The sequence below is a fragment of the Vanellus vanellus genome, assembly GCF_965231255.1.
Source record: "Vanellus vanellus genome assembly, chromosome: 3".
Lineage (NCBI taxonomy): Eukaryota > Metazoa > Chordata > Aves > Charadriiformes > Charadriidae > Vanellus > Vanellus vanellus.
Window position 1 is genome coordinate 60898410 of NC_138907.1, and position 15965 is coordinate 60914374.

The 15965-nt window shown below is 42.2% G+C and overlaps 1 protein-coding gene across 1 annotated transcript in view; it reads left to right on the forward strand.

Moving 5' to 3' along the window:
- Positions 1-9398, forward strand: part of SNX9 (sorting nexin 9) — a 71094-nt gene extending 61696 nt beyond the window's left edge. The window contains exons 16-18 of the mRNA XM_082480996.1: positions 430-544; positions 6177-6268; positions 7586-9398. Coding sequence (XP_082337122.1) covers positions 430-544; positions 6177-6268; positions 7586-7633 — 255 coding nt within the window. The 3' untranslated portion in view covers positions 7634-9398. The remainder of the gene's footprint in view (positions 1-429; positions 545-6176; positions 6269-7585) is intronic.
- The last annotated feature ends 6567 nt before the right edge of the window (positions 9399-15965 follow it).

A 15965-nucleotide genomic window follows, 5' to 3' on the forward strand; every position in this document is an offset into this window, starting at 1 on the left:
GGAAGAAGTTTATGTTGTCTCATCTTGTGTAATGTGCAAATAAGGTTCTGCAGGCATTTGATAGTTTGAGGGGTTTGGATGTCTGTTGCGTTGGTTGGCTGTATTTTGAAACTTGGTCCTTTTGTCCTTTCTGTATATAACTTTGTGTATTACTGCCTTTACCAAACTCAGTTTCCTAGTGAATGTGTTCATGCCTGTGTTTGAAGTCACTTTTTGCAAGCTGTTAGGACTCTTGAAAGCAATAGAATGAAATAAAAAACTTCAGGTGAAAATGTAGGAAGGCAGAATTGGTCATTGTGTGTGTATGTATATGTGTATAGTGTGCAAGCTCAAAATGTGGCCAGTGGCATTTTAGATGACTATAAAGGCCTTTAAGTTGACTAGTCTTTTAATCTACTCTTCTAATCTTTCTGTATTTGGTTTCTACAGGGAGCAATAGAAAGAGTGAAGGAAAGTGATAAATTAGTTGCAACCAGTAAAATAACGCCACAAGACAAACAGAACATGGTGAAACGCGTGAGCACCATGGCTTATGCACTACAAGGTAAACCAAATTTTGGGCTAAATGGCAATGTTATAGACCTCTGAAGGACATCTCTTAAATAACAAAATTTGAAAGAGAATCTTTGTTCTACCAGGAATGATAATAAGAGCCAAGGTTTTACACTTTTTTTTTGTGACCTGCTTATATTTTCCTAAAATTGCAGTTATTTTGCCCTTTGTTTTGTTTCAAATCTCATATTGGTATTGCAAAAGATATGTTTTGTAAACACAATTAAAAACCAACCAAACAAAAAAACACACACACAAAACACCCCACCCTAGACTGATTCTTTTGTTTTGAAATGATAATGTCTCTCAAACAAAAAGCCTGGGCCCTGGTGCAGGAAGCACTTCAGCATGTGCAGAAGTGTTGTTCTGACTCATGGTTTAGTCAGACATGATCCAGTTGAGATTAATATTCTTGTGGATGAGATTTTATTTCCTGGATGTTCTTTGAATGAACTTTTCCCCTTTAGGTTAGGGGTGTTGTAAATAGGAGATGTAGTAGCCTGCACTTGAAAAAACAGGGAATTGAGGAGTTGGGACTCAGTCCTGCAGGATACCAAGCATCCTGTCACTGACTTCACTGGGACTACTCATTGCTGAGGGAGTTGCATTTTTTTCAGCTGACTTAAAGCCAAGAGTACTCAGTATTTTACAGGACAGAGTCAGACCAGCACACAAAGTTGATTTTGAAAACAAAAAAGAAAACACACACACGTACCCACCTTCCGGTCACAATGATGCAAGAGGACTGTGCTGTATTAAGTGGTAACCATGGAAAAGACTTCTGTGATACCTTGTACAATCCAGAATATTTCTTCTCCCTCTCTTGGCATCTCAAATATATTTAACTTTTTATTTCAGCCATAAGCTGTGTTCTGACAAGAGATGCAGAAAGTGCTGAAAGGTGTTATAGATTCAGTAATGTTGTTTCCCAGGCTCATACAATCACAGAATAGTTTGGGTTGGAAGGGACGTTTAAAGGTCATCTAGTCCAACCTCCCCTGCAATGAGCAGGGACATCTTCAACTAGACCAGGCTGCTCAGAGCCCTGTCCAACCTGACCTTCAAATGTTTCCAGGGATGGTGCATCTAACACCTCTCTGGGCAACCTGTTCCCATGTTTCACCATCCTCATTGTAAAGAATTTCTTCCTTATGTCTAGTCTAAATCTTCCCTCTTTTACTTTAAAGTCGTTACCTCTTGTCCTATTGCAACAGGCCCTGCTAAAAAGTTTGTCCCCATCTTTCCTGCAGGCCCCCTTTGAGTACTGAAAGGCTGCAATAAGGTCCCTCTGGAGCCTTCTCTTCTCCAGGCTGAACAATCCCAATTCTCTCAGCCTGTTTTCACAGGAGAGGTCCTCCATCCCTCTCATCATTTTTGTGGCCCTTGTCTGGACCCACTCCAACAGGACTATGTCTTTCCCCTGCTGAGGGCTCCAAAGCTCCAGGTGGGGTCTCACAAGAACGAAGTAAAGGGCAGAATCACTTCCCTCGACCTGCTGGCCACGCTTCTTCTGATGCATCCCAGGTTATGGTTGGCTTTCTCGGCTGCAGGTGCACATTGTCAGCTCATGTCCAGCTTTACACCCACCAGTACCCCCAACTTCTTCTTGGGCTACACTCAGTCCCTTCATCCCCCAGCCTGTATTGATTCCAGGGGTTACCCTGGCCCAGATGCAGGACCTTGCACTTGGCCTTGTTGAACCTCATGAGGTTCACATGGGCCCAATTCTTTAGCCTGTCCAGGTCCCTCTGGATGGCATCCCATCCCTCAGGGATGTCAACCACACCACTCAGCTTGGTGTCATCCACAAACTTGCTGAGGGTGTACTCAATCCCACTGTCTGATGTCATTGATGAAGATAGTGAACAGTACTTGTCCCAGTATGGACCCCTGAGGGACACCACTTTTCACGATCTCCATCTGGACATTGAGCTGTTGACCACTACCCTCTGGATAAGACCGTCCAACCAATTCCTCATCTACCCAACAGTCCACCCATCAAATCCATACCTCTCCAATTTGGAGAGAAGGATGTTGTTGGTACCAATGTCAAAGGCCTTACAGAAGTCCGGATAGGTTACATATGTAGCTCTTCTGTTGTCCATTGACATAGTCATTCCATCATAGAAGGCCATTAGGTCGGTCAGGCAGGATTTGCCTTTGGTGAATCCATGCTGGCTGTTTCAAATCACCTCCCTGTCGTCCATGTGCCTTAGCATAGCTTCAAGGAGGATCTGTTCCATGATATTCCCAGACACAGAGGTGAGGCTGACAGGTCAGTAGTTCCCAGGGTCCTCTTTCTACCCTTCTTAAACATGGGTGCAACATTTCCCTTCTTCCAGTCACCGGGGACTTCACCTGACTGACTTTTCAAATATCATGGAGAATGGCTTGGCAACTACATTAGCCAATTCCTTCAGGACTCTGGGATGCATCTCATCAGGTCCCATGGGCTTCTGTAGGTTCAAGTTTCTCAGGTCGTCATGAACCTGATCTTTTCTTACAGTGGGAGAGACTTTGCTCAAGTCCATCCACTTGAGAGGTATGGGGAGAGGGGTTGCCAGTGAAGACTGAGACAAAAAAGTTTGAGTACCTCAGCCTTCTCATCCGTCATTACCAGTTTGCCAGTCTAGGTCATTGGCAGGTACACTTTCTTTGACTTTTTTCTGGCTGACATACCTGTAGAAGCCCTTCTTATTCTTTGTATGCCTTGCCAAATTCAGCTCCAGCTGCACCTTGGCCTTCCTGACCCTATCCTTATATAACCGGGCAGTATCCTTATGCTTTTCCCAGATACCCATCCCTGCTTCCACTGCCTGTGCATTTCCTTCTTGCCCTTTAGTTTGACCAGCAGGTCTCAACTCAGCCATGCCTGTCTCTTGGCCTTCTTTCCTGATTTCTTACAGCTGGGGATTGAGAGCTCTTGAGCTCTACGGAAAGCATCCTTAAAGATCTGCCAGCTCTGTTCTGCTCCTTTGTCCCTGAGGGCAATTTCCCAGTGGCTGCTATTGACTAACTCCTTGCAGAGCTGGAATTTTCATAGAATCGTAGAATGGTTTAGGTTGGAAAGGACCTTGAAGATCGAGTTCCACCCCCCCCTGCCATAGGCAGGGACATCTCCCACTAGACCAGGTTGCCCAAGGCCACATCAGGCCTGGCCTTAAACACCTCCAGGGATGAGGCCTCAACAACCTCTCTGGGCAACCTGTTCCAGTGCCTCACCACCCTCAAAGTGAAAAACTTGTACCTTATGTTTAATCTGGCTCATGTTGAGCTTCTCGTCAGTCAGCACCCCCAGGTCCTTCTCCTCAGGGCTGTTCTCCAGCCATGCCCCACCAAGCCTGTATTTGTGCTTGGGATTGCCCCAAACCAGATGTAGGACCTTGTACTTTGCCTTGTTGAACTGCATGAGGTTGGCTTGGGCCCACCTCTGCAGCCTGTCCAGGTCCCTCTGCATGGCATCCCTCCACTCCAGCATGCCTACCTTGCCAAACAGCTGGGTATCATCGGCAAACTTGCTGAGGGTGCACTCGACCCCACTGTCCAAGTCACTGACAAAGATGTTGAACAGTACAGGTCCCAGTACCGACCCCTGAGGAATGCCACTCATCACTACTCTCCACTTGGACTTTGAGCCTTTGACCGCAACTCTTTGAGTGCGACTGTCCAGCCAGTTCTTTATCCACCGAGTGGTCCATTTGTCGAATCCATAGCTCTTCAATTAAGAGAGCAGGATATCATGTGGGACAGTGTCAAATGCTTTGCATAAGTCCAGGTAGATGACATCAGTTGGTCTTCCCTTGTCCACTGCCGCTGTAACCCCGTTGTAGAAGGCCACCAAATTTGTCAGGCATGACTCACCCTTGGTGAAGCCATGCTGGCTATCACCAATCACCTCCTTGTTGTCTACGTTCCTCGGCAGAGTTTCCAGGAGGATCTGCTCCATGATCTTGCCAGGCACAGAGGTGATACTGACTGGCCTGTAGTTCCCCAGGTCTTCCTTATTTCCCTTTTTGAAAATAGGGGTTATGTTTCCTTTTTTCCAGTCAGCAGGAACCTTGCCAGACTGCCACAACTTCTCAAGTATGATGGCTAGTGGCTTAGTGACTTGATCTGCCAGTTCCCTCAGGACCCACTGGTGTATCTCATCAGGTCCCATGTACTTGTGCACCTTCAGGTTCCTCAGCTGGTTTCCTAGAATCCAGGGTCTTGACTTTACTCTTCCTCTGACCCATATCCTCTTGACTGTGAACTCCAGCAGTGCATGATTGCTGCAGCCCGAGCTGTCTCCAATCTTGACGTCACTGATCAGCTCACTTGTATTGGTGACCATTAGGTCCAGTATCGCATCTACTTTTCCAGCAGATGTCAGGGTGGTTGAAGTCCCCCAGCAGGACAAGAACCTGCAAGTGTGGTGCCTCCTGTAGCTGGAGTAAGAAGTCTTTATCAATAGGCTCCCCTTGATAGGGTGGCCTGTAGTAGACACCAACCACAAGGTTCCCTTTGTTGCCTTGGTCTGTAATTCTTACCCATAAGCTTTCAACTTCCTTGTGGCTATTCTTCAGAGACAGCTCTTCACACTCTATCTATTTCTTGATGTAGAGGGCAATGCCTCCGCCCCTCCTTCCTCCCTATCCCTTCTGAACAGCCTGTAGTCATGGATAGCCACACTCTAGTCATGGGGCTTGTCCCGCCATGTATTCAGTAATGGCAGCCAGGTCATAGCTCTCTAGCAGCATGGTGGCTTCCGACTCCTCCTATTTGTTGCCCATGCTGTGGGCATTGGTGTAGAGGTGCTTCAGCTGGGCTGTTGGCCATGTCACCTTCGTAGAGGAATATCCCTTAATTTCTTTTAAGTATTTCACTGGCGTTTCCCTGCTGGCTCCTATTACCACCAAAGCCCCTGTCTCATCGCTGTAAGATTTCAAGTGCACTGCAGTGTAGCCAGCACACCTCGCAGCTGTGGGCCCTCACTAGCACCCTGTCTCTCCAGCCATTGCCTGTCATCCCACAGCTTGTCACAGGCAAGCCTGATATTGCCCCCTCTCCCCTCATGCCTAGTTGAAAGCTCTGTCAGTGAGGCCCAGTAGCTTGTGAGCAAAGACCCTCTTGCCTCTCTTCAGAAAAGTGAACCCCACCCAAGGCCAGCAGATCTTACTGAAGCAGCCTCAGTCAAGAATGGGTCAGACACTGCTGGCTGTCTCTTTTTTTGAGCTAAATATTTATAGCTGTGGCTTACAACTTGATATCCATACCCTTGGAAATCTGAATGTCCTAGCCAAATTCTGTTGGAAACACTTCAGGAAAGAGCAGTAACTTCAGCAGGAGAAAATCCTGCTTGTATTGTATTCTTTATCAAACCTTTGTACACCTGAGTATTTTAACAATACTGGCTTTATGAAAGTGTCCATATTTTAACAATGTGTAATTGACACCCTACCAGTTTTACGAACGGTTCCATCACAACTTGAGTGCTGCAGGCATTGTGGAAGCCTGAGAACAGTAACTATGCTGGCAGGGCTGGACACTGAGCTTGTTGCACAGTAACTAATCTGAACTGAGTGAAACTGTTCCTAATTACAAATGCTTCTCTTAAATAATTTGCCTCCTGGGTCTGATTGCAGCTGAGATGAATCACTTCCACAGTAACCGGATTTATGACTACAACAGTGTCATTCGTCTGTATCTGGAGCAGCAGGCACAGTTTTATGAAACGGTAAGGTGTAGTATTTCAGTGTCATTTTCCTGGCAGATACTGTGCTGCTACTTTTTATAAGAAATACTTGCAGTACTTAATCATCTTTTTGTATTAGTCTCTCCCAGAGAGCAGATATTTGAAGAATTGTACATCTAAAAAAATACTAGAACAAGGAATGAGTCAAAATAATATTTTCCTGTAGATACTATTCCTGTATACATGACAACATCATATTCAGCCTATTAGACCTAAAAAACAGTGTTGAAAAATGTTATTGTTGACAGCTTGATTTATTATTTTTTTTGATGCCGGTACTACGGTTACAAAGAATTTTAGCTGTGTGTTAGGCAGCAAGAAAGGCCTGCTGCACTGGATACAACAATAAACCATTTGAACAAAACTTCCCTTCCACAAGAGGGGAGGACAAAGGGAAGCTTCTGTGATTTAAATGCCGATATATACAAAGTGTGAGGTGGGGGGGACTGGAGTGGTTTAGGTGACTTATTAAATATGCTAACTCTAAGCACTTGACCTACAACCTTAGTTCTGATTCCTTGTGTTTTTGTAAATGAAACCTGAGAACAAATTTTCTAATGTGATATGCTGGTAAAACATGTGAGTTTTGAGTCTGCTGGAACCTGACTTCTAGCACTTAAGGGAGTAACATAAGCAACTGGTTGCCCTTCACAGCAGTAAAAGGCGCCAGTGAGGTTTCAGAAGTATCTTCAGTAGATGCGAACTTAAGGTTCCCCATCAGCTCAGTTTCTCTGGCACATCTGATGGGGTTAGGCATAGGTTTCTCCTTACCTTCTTTCAGTCTCTTGTCCGGTCTATCATAATTCTTCTGGTTGCAGCCTCACTGGTCTGCTTGTACAAATCCTCTCCCCGCCAGTACAGGGACCAGATCCACGTTCCCCTGTGGGGTGCTAGCTACCGTGAGAGCTGCAGTGAGAGCACAGGACCTCTGTTCTGATGTGTGGCCTTGTTTCAGCAGGAAAATGGATTTCATGAAAAATCTGGGTTTGTTCCTGTAGCCCTCCTGCATAGTGAAGAGCTAGATAACCTAACAGGTTATGTTGGAGAAAGTATTCTAGGCAGGGCTGTCATCCTGCCTAAGTGGTGATAGCACCAAATGAACACGGCAGAAAATGTATATATGAGAAGAAAAGTCTTTATAATGGAATGCTTTGAGAGTCATACATACACAAAAACTGCAGTAAAAAATAGTCTTTCAGAAAATGAGGGAACAATTCAGTTAATTTCTTAGCCTGCAATCTTATTTCTGCATGGTGTAGAGTCACTACATGTTTAACACGCTCTGTTTCTTTGTTTCAGATTGCACAGAAGCTGAGGCAGGCACTCAGCCGCTTTCCTGTTATGTAGAGAATAAGGAGTAGTCAACAATAAAGAACAACTCCAAAGTGCTTTTCTGATTTGGGGGCAATGCCAATAAAAACTTGTTAGCCTTTCCCAGCCAAAAAAAAACCCCAACAACAAAAAAATCAGTTGTAGAAAAAAAGAATTATTTAAAATTTTACTTTATCAGCCTAAATCATAAGATAAGGTTCTCTTATCTTGAATGCTCTCCCAGGTGTATCATTATTTAAATAAAAACAGCTAGATAATGCTGTCAGTCACAGGGATCCAAATTATCAAACTGTTACGTTGTCATGGACTTTATGCAGACTTGCGTCTATCAGATGTTCTTCCAAAAACTCTTAATCAGCATCAGAGTTACAAATTTATATGGTTTTGGGTTTTTTTTAAGTGGGAAAGCAGACAAGCTTGAGACTTTAATACTCATTATATTCAGTTCAGCTCTCTAGCGATTCTGTAGCCAGGAGGAATTAAATTCTTGTATGTTTCTGGTAAATGTTCACGATAATCTCCTGAATGAACACTTTGTTCGAAGTTTTGCTTCCTGTACGCAGCCATGGCATACTGCTCCCATTATGACTTCTGATAAATATCATTCGTTCTTCCCTTTCTTTTTTTCCTTTTACCTAAATCTTGTACTTGTGGTGCAACACCTCAGAGCTTATGTTAGGCTCTTTCTTTCTTGCTATGCACTGTATAAAAAGACAAAGTACAAACAAGGAAAGAGCCATTCAGGAAGGTGTGAAAAACAGTTTTCCGTACCAGCACTTTTCCCCCCCTCCACAATGTTATGCCATAAGGCACTGGTGTTCCTCAGTGCTGTACAGGGCCACCTTCTCTTTTACCCCTCTGCGAGTTTTAGGTGTTTCAGCAAAGGGGACACTGCCACATCTATCCCAAACTAGTCGAAATCCCCAAATTCCAACTAAGCTCAGGTCTTCATGTAATAGTATGGTATGCTATTGGCTTGGGTTTACTTTTTGTTACCTTCTAATGCAAACTAAAAGGTGACAAAAGTACTGAATAACACCATTAATGTTATTTATATTAGTGTTAGCACAAACTCTGTGCTCTGATCATCATCTCTTATCAAGTGGCCTGGTGTCCTCTTTCATACTACTGAAGTATCATTTGAGGCCTGGGCTTTTCAAAACAAAAAAGCTATCACCAACCCTGTTCACAATGGGCACCAACTACAGTAATTCACTTCATGCCATAAGCATGCAGGAAAGCCAAAATGTGTTTTTTGCTAAAATGGGCCTAGAAATAAACATTTTAGCAAAAAAAAAAAAAAAAAAAAAGTTTTCAAAAAGGCATTTTACCAATAAGCCATTCTAAGTGACGGGTACAGCCTGCTGGTTGAATAGTTGCCTTACTCTGTTTTGCATTGGTGTTACTTTTGTGTGCTAGAAGGAAAATCTGGGTCTGCCTGAATAACCTGAAACCAAACAAGACTAAGCCTAAGTCTAGATGCTTTTCAGTGTCACGGGTTTTGTTCACGTTTTATAAACCTTGTCTTTTTCTCCTCCCAATTTTAGTTGTTCGCTTCCAAAATTCCATAGCGCAGTGTTGTTTGATACAGCCATTTAAATATGTACAGATTGTAAAGAATGTGTATAAATGTTTTACACCAAATGTAAGATCTGCTTGCATGTAGAAGCAGCTTATATAATAAATTGTTACAATGTGTACAGTAAATTCTGAAATCACTTTTTCAAGCCAGCGTTTTTTTAGCATTTGTATATTCACTTTTTGGTAATGAAATCTCTTTGTAACAGACTCTTAATTTGGGAGGGGGAAGGGGGGGTCTTTTTACCAATCTTTAAATAGCTCCGTATGTACTAAAGTTGAAGGTTCTTTATCTTGAATAGATAATTTTGGAATCTAAGTGTAAGCTGTGCATTCCCAGTGCAGGGAAGCTATGACAGTAGCAACTGTGTCAGTGCAACATTTTGGCAAAAAAGAAAAACTGTTTAAAAACTTCTAGTAAAATGAAATTAAACTGATAATAAATATTTATGTATATCCACCAGACTATTTTTTTTTTTCTTGGAAATCATCACGTTGCTTTTTCACAGAGTAATGCAGTACGGGGCAAATACTCCATCTAGGTTTTCATCAGCTTACGGACACTGGCCAGCTGAGGAATGAGAAAGCATCCATGTGTCTTCCATAAAGCAGGCATCGCAACTGAACGGTATAATAGTGCTAGTGACTGCAAACCAGCGAAGGCTACGCGCATGCTGTAAGCTTTCATTATTCAGGTCAGTCTGGCTCGTGGTTGATGGAACCCTCCTGACTGCAAATAAGTAGTAGAGCACAGTGCTACTGTGTATTCCTGGCTTTGTGTCGGCATGGTGTTGACCCAGAATAAAAATTAGATTGTCTTTGGTATTTGTTTTTTAAATGAGACATGAATAGTGGCATAGTTAGGTTGGGTGAGTGGAGAGCAACAGAAAATCTTCACACTGGGGATGCAGTCATGAAACAAGAACAGCAAGTTAGAGTAAGACTTGAGCAGTGCCCTCCTGAGTTTTGTTTGTCATAGCTGAATCTCTGGAGCATCAAAAAGCCTTAATAGTGTTTCCTGTCTTATGCTTCTCTTGGAGGGTGAGCCAAACACTGGCATTATCCCAGTGACTTTGTAAAAGACATCAAATGCCCTAGCTGATGGGTTTAACTTCATATTTTAATTCCATATTCCATTACTGATAAAATACTGATTTCATTTTTTTTAACAATAAAAATGTAGCTGTATAAAGGAGAATGCTACCTGTTTTTCTTGTCTGCAGTTAATCCCACATGGGATTAGACTGCAGCAGCAGACTTTGTTGTGGTTGCAATGTATGGTATGTTTTTGGAAGAGTACTGTCTACTGCAATTTGAAAGAGTATTCTTTAATGCTCTAGTGAGGCCTAACTTTGCATGAGTACTGAAATTTTTACATTACTGAGCAATTTGTTTTCTGTGACAACGTAGTTGGGAAAGTATTACCATAACATACACTTTATTCTGTAAATTCTGATTAAATAATTTTACTGCTACCAAAATGTAGTCTTGTTTAGTGCAGCAGAATAATTCAGACTAACAGCCTTGTAAAGAAAGAGATGCATCTCTTGTGCTGTGGTTTAGTTTGACATACACCAGACACTCTGCCAGTCTGGATTGGCCAAAAGTACTCCACAGCCTCGTGGCGTGCAGCCGTCCGCAGCAAGCAAAGCACTCGCCAGGCATCCTGGGACTGCCACGTCTGCCTTTCTTAGTGCATCACACTGAGATTTGTGAGCACGCACCAGGGGAAGGTGAGTTGTGGGGGGGTCTTCAGTCAGTTGTGTTTTTTCCTTTCTACATACTTTCCATATTTTTCTATAACTCTTCTGATAAAATTAATGCTAATAACTGATATAATAACAAACAAGTACGGAATAGGAGAGGTAAACCACTTGAGCAGAAGAAGGCTCTTTTTTCTGTCTAAAGAATCCCTAACAAAACAAAAACAACCTCATAGAATTAGAAACAAATGGACTGGATGGAGACCAGTCCACCCATCCTGTAGTATGGCAGTATCAGTTACACCCATACTATTTTAAAGGACATTTGAGTCACAAATACCTGTTTTCTTGGAATCTTGGAGGTTCCACAACATGCCAGCAGAGCCCCTTCTAGTAAATCAGCATGTTATCGCTTAAAAAGCTTTCCCTTACATACATCATCACTTCTGTAAGTTTTGTGTATATATAATGCTACCTCTAATCTTGAGTTTTTGTTAACTAGAACAGTTAACTGACATATCTAATGATTTTTACACACTTTAACATGAGGAAAAACTTCCGGTATATCACCTTTGTTCCCCGGGTGCATAAAACTAATCTGTCCTCTTGCTCATGGCAGTCCTGTTAATACATGCCAGAATGAGGATTGTAGTTCTCAGCTTCCTGGAGCGTCGCGCTGCTGGCTCATCAGTTGATGGTATTCATGCCTGTGCTGCCCTGCTGTCTTGTGGCCTGGCTGCAGAACTTCCGTACCCCGGTCAAATAATATACGTAGAGCTTTTATATGAAATATAATTCCCAACCACACTTTCAATTTATAATAGTCAGTTCTGTCTGTAATTGCAACCCAGACATGGGGTCATGCAGGGTTTTTTGCTTTTAATAAACTTATGTTATATTCCAATTATTTAATAGACTTTTAGTGTAAGTTTTCAACTCATTTTATGCCTACCTAATAGTCACCAAATGTAGAATACTTTCTCTTGAATTTCTTCTCAGATTTGAATGTGAGAAATTTGTCAAAATTATTTCTAAAACACTTCTGTTTGCATCTCTATGTTCCCTCCCTTTAATTAGGTTAATCTCCCAGTCAAAGGAGGATACTTGATTCATTTCAACAAACTTGGATTAGCTGGGTTTTGCCCCCCCCCTCCCCCCCCTTTTTTTTTTTTTTTCACCCCTGGCTCTCTGCTCATCAGTTGTGACTTTGGGATCTTTGCTGACACAAGTCAGTATCTTTGGGATACTGAATTTAAACTGACGTAACTTCCTTGTTTTATAAAGGGAAAAAAAAAAAGTGTTTTCCTATTTTGAATCTTCTGGGCCTTTTAATCTTTCCTAATTGCTCATGCTTTCTGAAACTATCCTAATTTTTTGTCTGCCTTCCAGATTCTATCTAGTACGCCTACTGCCTTCCTGCCGAACTGTCTGAACTCTAGGTTCTTGTTAACTATTTGCTTCATGATAGGCTTGGTTAGTTTCTTTGAAGAGGTTCTGTCAATCTGAAGCCACCTATCTCATGTTTACTAAACACTGTTCTTCCCTTATCCTGGCCTGTGGCTGTATTCTCCTGTTAAAACACATTTTTGTTAAGTCACATATTTTTCTGTCAAGGCTGAAGCAAGCAGGTGTATCGCATCTGTTATTTTCTGTTAATAGGAGACTTTTGCTTCCCTTAGTTTTCCTCTTATCCCTAGTATCTTTAAAGACTATTCGCTTTTTTAAAATATTTGCTAATGAACTTATTTTGTCTTGGCACACATTTATCAATTCAAGGTCACTTTTAATTTGCATTGCCTTCTGTTGCAATTAAATCTTAGTAGATCCAAATCTAAGATTGTTATTCTTCACTGGTATATCTTATCTTCTGGCATGTCTTTCCCCAAACAAATAATTAATTGATGAATTGTTATTCCAAGAGACGGTTTACCTAAAAATATGTAATAGAGTAGAATGTTAAAGGTGCAATTAAGTTGCTATCTCCAAGAGGTTTATTAGGGATAATCCCAGCAGAATAAAGACAAATGGAAGGAGTCTAAAAATAACAGAAAATACAGGAAGGTTGTGGAGGCTTTTTTTTTTTTTAAATATTAAGTGGTTTGGGTTCTTTGGCATTGCATGTTAGTTATTTGACCTTAGTTATCAGCCTGTCCCCGAAGACACTCGCCAAGAGCAAGGAATAGGGAACAAGTGAGATATGTGTAGGCACATATATAGAAACGTGCAGCATTTGTGCTAGTTAAGATCGCTGAGCCAGTCCCTGACAAGTCTGCAAAGAAAGGCATTAAACTGAGAAAACTGATCTGCCAAGTGGGTTGGTAACCAGTAGTTCTTGTTCTTTTTCTGGGTTTCCTGAAAAGATTCGCCCAAAGGTTAGAAGCAATGAGAGAAGGGGCAGCGGTTAACTTAAGTTTGTTTAGCTGTTGGGTCCCTGCCAGAAATAGCTACGCTTTGAAGCCTTTGTGCGCTTTCAACCATAACATGTCTCTTAGGAAAACGCCTCCATGCTGGACTATCTAGAAGGGATGAGCTTAAGCTGTTAGGGTCAGTGAATGGTTGGTGCTGATGCTGGTAGTGTGGAGTGGGTGGGCTGTGCAGTCCTATTTACCTGAAGTGGTGGCCGACAGAAAAGCTGTCTCTGTAAACACGGCACTGAGCTTGGGGGAGGAAGAGCACTGCATGTTACCAAAACCAAAGCAGGTGAAGTGCCCTGGGACTGCAACACAGCTGCCTGAGGGGCTCTGGCCAAGGGAGCGTGCTGCGGTCTGATGCTTCAGTGTCTCACTGTGTTTCTTCAGACTTCTTTCTGCCCACAAACAATGTCTGCCCTGAACTAGGAAAGACCAGAGCAACATGAAAGCAAGCACCAGGTGAGATCTTCAGTTACTGGTTATTCACCTGCTCTGAATGTATGTGATTTTTTTTTTTTTCCTATATGCTTCCTCACAGGAAATGTTAGTGTGGGGATAGACAGAGAAGTATTTTTACCTTTTGCTGTCAAACACCTGTACCAGAATGTGTGAGTATTCTCTCTGTATCTCACTGATAGGGAAACTGAGTGACAAATGATTTGTCACGTGCCAAGAAGGTAGGAGGGCTGAGAATCACAGAATGGTCAGGGTTGGAAAGGACCTCTGGAGATCATCCAGTCCACCCCCACAAACACCAGAGCAGGGCCACCTACAGCAGGTTGCACAGGATGGCGTCCAGGCAGGTTTTGAATGTCTCCAGAGTGGGAGACTCCACAACCTCTCTGGGCAGCCTGTTCCAGTGCTCTGCCAACCTCAAAGAACAGAAGTTCCTCCTCATGTTAAGATGGAACTTCCTATATTCAAGTTTGTTCCTGTTACCTCTTGTCCTATCATTGGGCACCACAGAAAAAAGACTGTTCCCATCCCCCTGGCACCCTCCCTTTAAGTATTTATAAGCATTAATAAGATTCTCTCTCAATCTTCTTTTCTCTAGACTAAAAAGACCCAAGTCCCTCAGCCTTTCCTCATAAGAGAGATGTTCCAATCCCCTAATCATCTTTGTAGCCCTGGAACCCAACTGCTAATTCTGAGGAAGGAATTTGATGCTGAAATTAACCTAAATTCAAAACTGCAAGCCCCAACCCCTACCCAGCTTCCTTCTCCTCCCTTGGGCCTTCCCCTCTGCCCCCAGCCCCTTCAGCTGATGCCTAACTCCAGAGCTCCTGATGGTTTGCAGAGGTAAACTTTCTGGTACGTGCAACAAATACCTATTAAATGGCTTGTCATAGCATCCACCCACATCTACCTGCAATTATACAATGCCTCAATGACTAATGAATTTGGTCACCCACAGGAGACTCAAAAATATTGGGATGGCAGACAGGAGTTAACAGAATGGGGACTGTGAAGAGGGCACACTCATCCTTTCAGTACAAAAGAAGAGGATAAAGGGACTGAAAACAGGACATTGATAAATTGAGAGGAAGGCTCTTAATTTGTGACCATTCGTAGTAGAATATCTAAAGAAAATCAGTTTGTAAAAAACAAACAAACAAACACCAAACCAAAAAAAAACCAACAACAACAACAACAAAACCCAACAGTTGTGGAAGACAAATATCAGGCTTCTTTCAGGTCTGTAATTACATCAAGATAACTAGGTTAGGTTAGTTAAGATACTTGTTGTACTCTATAGCCCTTGGTATACAGAAGTGGTAGCAGTTTCTAGAACTATGAATTATCTTAGAACAATAATCATGTTAAAATAATTAGCAAATAACAACATTGCTGTTTCAAATACAGCTCAGCAAAACACAAACTCTTTGTAATATTTGTAAATCTAGATAGAGGTTCATCTCTTAATCCTATTACATGAAAAGATTACATGCATCCCTTCACAATGCTTACTTCTCTGCTTTATATTTTGAGGGAAGAGTATCTCCCTGCTCCCATGTGATCCTTGTGTATTGCCTGCTCACCTAGACCTTTCCGGACCCACCCAAATTTATTACTCTACTAATGTAAATTGCACTGTATTCACTTTGTTGGCATCTCAGAGGCTGCATGTCTCCTGATAGGGCAGGAGGGCATCATTGCTACTATATTCTTGATATACTCTAAGATCATCTGGAGGGCTTTGGCTAGGATGTCGTCCCCTTACGATACTACCAGCAGTCACAACTGTACTAGGAATCTGAAATATCTACTGGCATTTCTTAAAGCCCCTTAAAATATTTATGTGATAATCCATTTATTTTTTTAAACCTGTCATGTTAATGTCCAATGACATGCTGGAAACACAGACCTTCAGATGCCCAAAACAAGAGAGCACTACTGTTTATCCAATGTACATCTATTTATATTTATTTTATTATTTTAAATCAAATTCTTTCTAAGCCAGACACAGGATCTTGTCAAGTTTGGTGTATCCAATAAGATAATGATTCACCAAGTTAAACTATTGCCAAAGGGGAAGGTGCCTCAAAAACGAGGACCATACAGGGTGAGGGACAGTTTTCTAATTGTTGACTAGTTTCTGACTAGTTGACTAGTATTTTTAAGCTCAGTAAAAATTTTGTTTAAAAACTGAACAGC